The sequence below is a fragment of the Leptopilina boulardi genome, unplaced genomic scaffold (assembly GCF_019393585.1).
Source record: "Leptopilina boulardi isolate dan_hultmark-lab unplaced genomic scaffold, ZJU_Lbou_2.1 LbouV2_165, whole genome shotgun sequence".
NCBI classification, from domain to species: Eukaryota; Metazoa; Arthropoda; class Insecta; order Hymenoptera; family Figitidae; genus Leptopilina; species Leptopilina boulardi.
Genome location: NW_026137713.1, coordinates 2,437,513 through 2,447,796, shown reverse-complemented (window position 1 = coordinate 2,447,796; position 10,284 = coordinate 2,437,513). Strand labels below are relative to the sequence as shown.

Below are 10,284 nucleotides of genomic sequence, written 5' to 3'. Positions count from 1 at the left end.
TTATTGACAAATAATAGGAATAATTTTGAATTTTTTCCCCAAAGGGTTGAAGAATTAAAAATTTTATTTATTTTTTTTAAACTTATATATTTTTATTTTACAAGGAATTTTGATAATGAAATCTAATTTTTTTTAGTGAATTTATTCATTTGACATTTAGATATTTTTTTGTTTTTAATTTTTTCTGAAATTATTAATTTCTTTCTTTTTTTAAATAAAATTTTCAAAGGTTTAATATCAAATGAATTTAAATTCTATATATATGCTATTTTTGTTCTTTACTATTTTTTTTTCACCACTGCAGAATATGGTATTTTAAACTATTTACAAGCATGTATTGTGAGGCAAAAGAAAAAAAAGAGAGAAGTAAATAATTTGCGCTCCTCTCGGGTTCTGTTCTTCCGTTATATGCGCTCTCGTAAATTAGACGTTCATGGCCCTTAAATCTTGTCGAAACCCGCATGGATATTTTTGGTTCATATTTAAGTTGAATAATTTTTTCCTAGACACAATAAAAAAATATACATATATATTCTATGAAAATTATACAAATTAAAATTATTTCCATTTTTATTCTACTTTCTATTATATATTTAATTTATTATTGTTATAGTACATTTATGATAAATATGTTATTTTTTTGTTATAAAATGTATTATAATAGTATTTTTTATTTTGTTTCATTTCTTGTAATAATAACAAATTATTATTATTATAAACGATAATAAATCTTTTTTTGATAATATTTCAATATAAATTGTATCACTGGAATATTGTTAATTATTTTTGGGACAAAAGGGGATGAACTTTTCTTTGCCTGTCAAATTTTTTTTTTCTTCCTAACCATCATCAGACATCAATTTATTTTCTTTTTCTGAGGTGGTAATTAAATCGCTTCTCTCTTAATGTTAAACATTCCCGTTTTCGGCATCATTAGTCTCGCTAAAAATGTTCGACATAAAGACTTCTTTATTATATTTGGCCACGCATATATTTATCAAACATTATATACAAATAAATTTTTTAAGGGTCTGCTTTTCGTTTTCATCTCCTGCTGTGACAATAATTTTTAAAAAAGAAATAAAGTGGAGACGATTTTTCAATTAAAATAAAACATTTTCTGGCTAATTGAAAAATTGATACATCCCTTAATTTTAAAAATATATTTTATAACAGAATATTTTTTTCAAGATTTTTAAATGACATTTTTGTCTATTATTGAATCAGATGCATCAGATTGTGAGACACTATAAATGAGAAAGATTATATTTTATTTAAAAATTACTCCGGCGAATGTTTCAGACTTCCGCTCTTCTCTTTTCTTTTATTATATTGACACGGTATAAAGTGTAAATGCCCTCTTCTCTTTGCACGTGAATATAAAGACCCAAGAACACACATGAATACCTTTCAATGTTTATATGTTCATTCAAACATTGTGTTTTATATTTGACGAATGCTCTTTTTTTTTCTTTTCTCCAACCGCTTGACACTCTCATTGTTATATACATATATATAAAATGTGGTGCGATCGTAAAATATTAATTGCCATCCGAGACATTCCAATCATATAATAATATATCATACAGAGAAAAGTTTTCTTTAAACTAAACAAATTTTTTAATACAATTTTTTGGTTTGTAAAATAAAGTTTTAGTTTGTACAATTGCTGTTAAATTTTATAAAAAAAAATTTGTAATGTACACTAAAGAAGTTCTAAAGAAAAGAAGAACTAAAGTATACATATTCTAAAGAAGTATATGGTTATAAAAAGTATAAAGAAGTTTGTGCGTACAAGTTAAAGAAGTTATGGTTAAATTGAAATAAATTAAAGAAGGTACATGGAAACCAAAGAAGTTACTATACTCATTTTGGGATGTTCAAAATAAAATTTAAAATTAGGAAACCTTTCTTTGAAAACTTTTTTTGAGTCATTTAACTTTTATGACATAGAGAACGACAAAAAAAAAGTGAATGAAGCCCTGTACGGAATTTAAAATTAGCCGTCTCTTTTTCATAAAAAATAAAATGAACGCACATATTTTGATACTTTTTAAAGTGCTTCAGAGATAAAATGTATGTATAAAAAAGGGGAACAATTTCTATACGTGTAAATGCACCTCTCACTGAAATATATGTCGCGGCTAGACGCCAATTTCCTGTGCGCGTAGATTTTGTGATCTTTTGTGTGTGTGTGTGTGTATTTTAATACATACGCGCTTATTTTCTGGCTTCAAAGTGAAGCGGAGCACTATGTATATATATAAAGTCACGTATATACATATATAGATATTGCATACTTACTATCGAAAGACTGTGTTCTTCTGAAAGATACATCGAGAGGGAGAGAGAGAGAGAAGCTAAAAAGGGCAAAAGAAGAAAAAAAAATGATAAAAAGATAAAAAAAAGAGTCGACGCCCAACTCGCGACAAAGAAGCAGGATTCGTGCCAGCCGGTCATTCAAGATCTCGTTACAGCTTTTTTTAAACGATTTTTCTTTTATTTTCTCTCTTTTTTTTCTTCTTCTTCTTCTTCATTCCCGGCATTTTAAGTGATGATCTACCTATCCCTGTTGAAAATATTACTGAAATCTTTGCGCGCAAAGAATGAGACCCAATTAACAAGTTTATAAATGACGACGTCTTTATTGAGAAAAAATTTTTTTTTTTTAAACTGAATTTCAATTTCTCCTGATGGATGAAAAAAATTACATTTTTAACATGTGCGCAATATTTCATATTAATTAATATATTATATGGCAATTATTATATAAAAAAATTAATAATTACAAATTAATTTATTATGATAGTTTCAGTTAATGGTAGTTACAATTCGTAGATAGCTTTTATTAATGGTAATTACAATTAATTGTAGTTACAATTTTTATGTCATAGTATATCTAGAAGTTTCGATTAATTGTAGTTATAATGGTTGGTAGTTACAATTGATGGTAGTTTCTATTAATGGTAGTTACAATAATTGGTAGTCATAGACGATAGTAGTTTCAATTAGTGATATATAGTTACAATTTTTAGGGGCTTTCTATTAATGGTAGTTACAATAATTGGTAGGCATTGACGCTGGTAGTTTCAATTAATGGTAATTACCGTTGACGGTAGTTATAAACATTGGTAATCATAGTTTCTAGTAGTTTCAATTAATTGTATTTATAATTTTTGGTAGTTTTTATTAATTGTTGTTACAATAATTTGTAGTGATAGGCGCTGGTAGTTTCAATTAGTTATAGTTCCAATTGTTGGTAGTTACAATTGATGGTAGTTTCTACTAATGGTAGTTACAATAATTGGTATTCATAGGCGCTGGTAGTTACAATTGTTGGCAGTTACAATTGTTGGTAGTTACAATTGTTGGTAGTTACAATTGTTGGTAGTTACAAATATTGGTAGTTACAAACGTTGGTTATTGTAATCACTGGAAGTTAAAATTGTTAGTGATTACAATTTTTGGTAGTTAAGAAATGAATAGTATGGTATGGTATAACAAGACTTGATAGTTAATATAGTAAACAAAAATTTTTTTTCGGTAAAAATCAAAGAAACAAAAATCCACACTTGAAAAAGGAGATCTCGTAATACCTTTATACATGCATATATATAGTGGAAGTCTGGAGGAGTGCATCGTAGAAACGAAATGCGCTGCAAGTCTAAACGGCTTGCCATCAGAGGCGCTGAATGTTCAGTAGGAAAAAGTCGACACTCATGAGCAGATAGTCGTGACTCTGTTCGGCAAGAGGTTGTCTATATTGCGCTCTTGTATTCGTGATTGTGCACGCTTTTTAACCAATTTAAAAAAAAAAATAGTTTCTAAAAAAAAGGTCAATTCTTTTTGTGTAGAAAAAATTTGAAATAAAAATTGCTTTTATTAAATTATAATTTACATTTATATTCTCTGAGAAAACCTGTCTCTTAAAGAAAGAATCTATTTTTGGATTTAAAAATTAGTTTCATCCTGTATAACAAGTATTTTTTTTTTTAATTATAAATAAGACGCAGTACATGGACATTAAAAATCGGTTTTTCGTTATTTAAGTAAAAATGAAATAATTTATTAATTAATAAAATAATAGTGTGATGTGAAATATTGAAAGTGTTTTGTGTAACTAGGAACAAGTTGTGGAAGACTTTAAGTGTTGAGTGAATCGAAATACTTTGTCTTTAAAGGTGAAGAAGAATCGAGTTAAAAGAGAGAAAGAGAAGGAGAAGAAAATACTTGTTTGAAACTTGTTTTGAACTTGGATTGATCAGTTGGTAGACTTAACACCGAATGTCAACTGGTGATGCATCCACGTGCTTTTAGCACACTTAAATTCATTGTGTGTATGTGTAAGAGGGGGGAACAGCAATGTGTGTTTACGATAATTCACTCGTGAAGAGTTTTATAGTTCGTATATATATCCTTGGGAGCCATTGATCTGACAGTCAAGCGAAAGAGAGATATCCCTTTTTCTTGCTTTCTCACGATTGGCCAAGGCGACCTTTTCAATACAATCTCCATAGCATGAACATCCCTGGATTGAACATTCTCAAACTGAAACGATAAAAAAAACTCTCTTTCAATTAAAAACTCATAAAAAGATCAATTTAAATAATGTAATTAAAGGAAATAATAGAAAAATGTTGGAACAGGAGGATTCTCCCAAGAGGAGATCAACATTTTATGTATCACTTGATGGTGAATCACGTCAAGGAAAAATAGTTAGTAAAACTATTTCCCATGATGCGGAAAAATATTGTAATACATTTCCAATTGGAAACACAACAGCAAAAACAACAGGACAATTGCAACGAACTTTAAGCAATCATGATGCATTGACTAATAGTAGTGTGGTGGAGAATAATAAAAGGACTGATGTTGAGTCACGAGGGAAGGTACAGTCGTTGACGAGAATATTTGAGGCATCGAAAGTTGTGGATGAGGTTCCAGAGCAGCAACATAATAAGAAAAAAGTGGAGAGGACCAGGTCCTTCAAGACGATAGAAAGGTTTCAGAGCCGGTTTACTGGTAAAAAAGATTCTGGGAGAAAGGACAACAGACTGAATAATACTATAGCTTGTATTACCGATACTACGGAGAATTATAGTCATCATGATGCTAGACGTAAAATTCATCGTGACGATGAAGAGGATGTTGAAAGAACATCGATAATGCCCAAGATTAAATCAAGATCGAGGGAATCGAGATCAATTGTCGAGCAAAAGGTCTCGAAACAAAATAGTAACAGTGGTGGTGGTAGTAGTAATAATAATAACAATAATAATACATCATTCGCTAATTTGATAAGGAGGACACATAGCACAAAATTAGCAAGAAGTACCAGTGCTTTGGTTAGAGCGGGAAGACAAACAACTATTGATGATTCGAGTCATCATGAGGATTTTTCTACAGATCATGAAAAGGATAATTTTGACGATACCAGAAATGAGTGTCCAGATGGATGTGTTTTTAAGGAAACTGATGTCGATGGTGGAATTCATTCAGGTGATTATTTGTGGACCTTTGTTTCAAAATTTATAAACTTGATTTAAAAATCAACAGTATAACAATAATTCAAAAATATTCTTAAATGATGATTTTAGGAAAAATTCTGCCTTTTTTTGGTTCAATTTATCAAAAGAAAGAAGAAATTAATTATAATTAGAGATGACAATGATGTTGTATTTATCAATTACTCGCTCTTGATTAAAAAAAAAAAATATATCAGATTCAAAAGTATAATTTCTCTATACAAAGGATCTAAAATCTTTATAATTGAAGACTTCTGACAAACTATATATGTTTTCCATGTATACATAACCTCAGCTTCATAATTATCATAATTCGTATTATTGTAAGCAAGTTTTCTAAAAAAAGAAACTATATGCTATCATTTTTTTATACTTAATTTCTATGCAGGATTCTCAAGGATGTTATGAGAGAAAACGATAATTCTAATAATATTCTAGAGATATATATGTGATGCAATGAATGATGAAGTAATACATAATTTATCATATCATCAACATAATAAAATCGTCTTATTGGTAGAATAATTTTTTTTTTTATAAACATGATTCGATATCGTTTTTTGATGCCTTGTATATCTATAATATAAAAACGTTTTCGAAGATGAAATGAATACATTCATTTTTTTTTCTCATAAAAAAAAATTTCGAGTGAGTTTATATGCGGGAAAATACGACTTTTTACGAGGCACACGGTATATAATCGTAATTATAAAGTGCAAAATTATAGAGTCCACATTTTTAAAAAAAAAAACCGTTGCAAGAGGCCCTTCGTTGCTCGCAATAGCAACCCTGTGGTCAATATGGTAAATCGTTATCCACAAGACGATTATATATCTTTATCTTTAAGAAATGTTTCTTGACATATATCCCAGATAAAAAAAAGTCACCAAAAATGTTGAAAACCCTAAAAAAATATAATTTCTCCAAAAAGAATTTTAAGCATTCGATTAGTCATGATTATATCTATTTCTTAATGTTAAATTATCTTTTTTATTTTGCAATTTATCTATGGAAATGTATATATTAGATAACGAAAAACTATTTCTTTTTATATATTGAACGACATGTGAGAAAAATGAGTCATTTAAAAAAAGAAAAAAGCCCTTCAATGTAAAAACGTGACATGTAAATATGTCACGTATATTTTTCCATTGTAGGATAATATTGTTCTTCTTATGATGTTTGTAAAAAAAAAAATTATTAACATTTTTCACGATTTTCTTTGTATTATAATATATGTGTGGGGAAAAAAAGTAGGGCTTTGAGAAGATATTGCTAATATATGTTGGTTAAAAAAAAAGGGGAGTCAAAAGTAGGCGAAAGAGTTATTCCATAATGTATGAGCTGTTCCCGTGGGCTCGTTATTATTTAAGGACAAGATATTACGTATAAAAGATTGCAAAGAGGCGAGGTCTTATTATTTATTCATTATTTTGCATCGTTTCTTCATCAATATTTAAGAAAACAAAAAATTTTTCTATAACTAAAACTTGAATTTTCATTTCGAAATTTCGCGCAGCAGAAATTTAAATATTTATTTTGAAAGGAAAAACAAACTAAAACTTTGAGGGAGAAAGTATGATTTTTATAAATTTTTTTTAGAAAACTGAAAATATGTTTAGAATCTGGATATAATGACCTAAAAAGATAATGAGAGCTAATCGTTGTTAGACGACACTTTCTATATATAACATGAAACCATAAAGATTGTCTATCGATATTTAAATAAATTTTGCCCGTCAAGCGTAACAAAAAAAAACGTTATTATTGTATTTTTTATGACAATAGCAAATTCTAAAATTGGCATACGTTAATTACGGAGGACTATGCGCGTGCTCGAACTCGACAAGAATCAAAAAGAAGGAAGTTTTATTGCGTTCAACGTTCTCGTTTCCGTTTGAATATAACGGGACTCGATTTGCGAATACTGAATACCGATTTGTTGTACTCCCCCACTTTCATTGTTGGGTCTCTCCTTCTCGGTCCCTTTTCCTGTTTTACAATGTTATATAACACCATGAGAACTTGGTTTTTTTTTTTTTTTTTTGAAATTGCAGAATTTAATCGTTGCTCTAATATAAGTATACTTTTTACAACAAGAAAATGCATTTCATTTCCGTAGTAATCATTCCTCTCTAAAGTTTATTTTCAACGTTAAAAACTTTGCAGAACATAATCAAAATTTGAAAGAATATACAAATTAAGGCATTAGAAATAATTCAATAAAATAACTTTGTTGGTCCATCCAAAAAAAGAAAAAAAAATGGGATGTAAATTAATGAGCGTGTAAATTATATTATACACATTGTTGGGATATTAAATAATGAAGTGAAAATATGTTAACTTTCCGAGGCATTCGATATTATAATCTTTTAAATTTAATATTTTTTCTTATTTTTTTTTTTGTGGTTTTGAATTGCGTGCAGTTGTGATATGAAAGTTTGTGATGCTTGGTTGATCTTTAAGTGCATATATAGAGTTATTACTTGGGAGCATGCAGCGTATAAATGAGGCTTTCACGGTTGTTTTTCTTTTGGGATATATAATATTGAAGCCACGCGACAACTATATATATATGTATAAAAATAAGAGAACGAGAACCCTTTTTTAATCACAAGAGTTTTAGTCTCTGAAATATTTTCAATCGGGTCGTGGACCTTCATCAAGATTTTCAGGGACCTACTTATATGCAGGAGAACCTGCATCTTGGTTTTTATATATATACAAGGCACCTGCCTCTGATACAGCGGACCCAAACGAAAATAATATACACTCCCCTCGACAATACTTCCTGCGATTCGAAAACAACGTTTCAAAATAATTGATATTTATATATTTTTCGTTAAGAAAAATTCGGGTTTTTCTTCTTTTTTTTTTGTTAATTATTAATTTTTATACAGCCTATTTTTTAATTAAAAATTCTACTAACATTAAGTTTTATAACAAAAAAAAAAAATTATTTTTTTTTATTCAAACGGTAATTATCGTTTATGTGTTACTTGTATATTAAATTGCGGATCATAAATAATGGAGAAAGGAGACATTGATGATATAGGCAATTTTGCATATAGAGATAAAAAATATAAACTAGGAAAACTGCAATTAAAATTTATTGCTAGGATAGAATCAGCATCGGCAATTAGCCAATGATGACCGACTAAATGCTGAGTATCTCTACATATATATATATATATATTCTGTCATTGTGAAAGCAATTTATAATGAAATGATGAGGCCTACATATTAGAGTTATAAATCCGACCTGGAATCTCTTTATGCTGATTGAGCTAGATTTCTTCTTACATATGCAGATATGTATAGAAAACTGGAATGTCAAACTGCAAGAGAAAAATATACAAGCTAAATAAATATTTATTTAATTAAAGTAAATTTTTTTGGTAAATATTAAAAAAAATGTTAAATTACTCTTTTTCCGCCTAATTCTCTTATTTTCTTTTGGGCAATTTTTTTTCAATGCAATATCATGATCAAATAGCTTTATCTTATATTTATCCAATTTTTTGCCCCTTAAAAAAGGAAAAAAAAATAAATCGAAACCATTTGTTCCAGATAAAAGGAGTAGAGCATCTGTTTTAATCTCGCATAATCCCTAAAAAACATACTTTTTTTCTCTCTTTTTACCCTCAAAAAATTCTTTTGTATTTCTTGTCTATTTTTGGGGAAGCATCATTTTGCTATACATATAAAGATGTATATATGTCACTATTTTTTGGAGCGAATATAACAAAAGAAGAACAGTAATCGCGAAAAAATTGCGATTAAGTATGGCTGATAATAATTCGTTGCAAGGAATTAATGTAACGGCATCATTGAATTATCATGGATCTCAAATGAAAATTAAAAGAGAAAATTGATAACAGATGTGTAACATCTCATTTCTAAATGATTTGTATACGTGTGAAAAATGATGCGTACCATTGATAATTTCACCATTTCTTGTTGACTTAATTTTTCAATTCTATATATTTATAATAAAAAAAAACGTTGTGATAATTAAAATCCATTGCTTGATTTATTACTTTTTGATTCTATTTTCAATTGAGTTATTTTTTAATAATTATAAACATTAATTTAATCATATTTTTATAATTATATAATAATAATTCAATAATTATAAGAAACAGAATAAGAATTTTTATTAATTTACAGTAAATTATTGTTAGTCACAACCTTTAGGTTTTTCGTTACCAATTTTTTGCATTTTTTAATTAATTTTTTTTAATACACATGAATAATATGGGGTATTCAAAAAATGTTAAGAGGATTATATATATATATATGAAAGTGAATTGAATTGCATCGAGAATTGCATATATAGCGAGAGAGCTAAGAAACAAGAGTGTTATTCAGTGTACAAAGCAAGTGAGCGCGGCTTTTCTTTCTTTTTCAAAACCAAGGGGTTCGTCTATTATATGTCTTTCATAAACGAGCCAAGAAAATACCTTTTCATCGCTTCCTTTACAATTCTTCTTTTCTCACACTGTGCTTTCTATCTTACTTGTTCTTTAGCGTATATATATATAGTTTCATAAGACATTTTCACCGGCCTAGAATAAAACGGGACACACATTCACAAAAAGAAAAAGACTTATGATCCTAAAGATCTTAATACTTAAATTTATGATCTGGAAATTTCTATGTATCATTTTTCATATTCTCACCTTTTATTTACAAATATAATTATATAATATATATCCTTAAAAAATCCTCTCATTTATAGAATAATGCATTAATAAAA

At 28.2% G+C, this 10,284-nt stretch overlaps 1 protein-coding gene across 12 annotated transcripts in view; it reads left to right on the top strand.

Annotated features, from left to right (window-relative positions):
* The window catches only part of LOC127277340 (disabled homolog 2-interacting protein), a 218,779-nt gene that overhangs the window by 158,355 nt on the left and 50,140 nt on the right, over positions 1-10,284 (top strand). Inside the window, exon 1 of one of the 12 annotated variants that reach the window (XM_051298398.1) lies at positions 3,681-5,499. The exons of 8 other annotated variants lie outside the window; for them this stretch is intronic. In XM_051298398.1, coding sequence (XP_051154355.1) covers positions 4,635-5,499 — 865 coding nt within the window. In that variant the 5' untranslated portion in view covers positions 3,681-4,634. Of the gene's footprint in view, positions 1-3,680; positions 5,500-10,284 lie in introns of those variants that run through there. 3 more of the 12 variants (XM_051298399.1, XM_051298393.1, XM_051298394.1) reach the window with 3 other exon arrangements.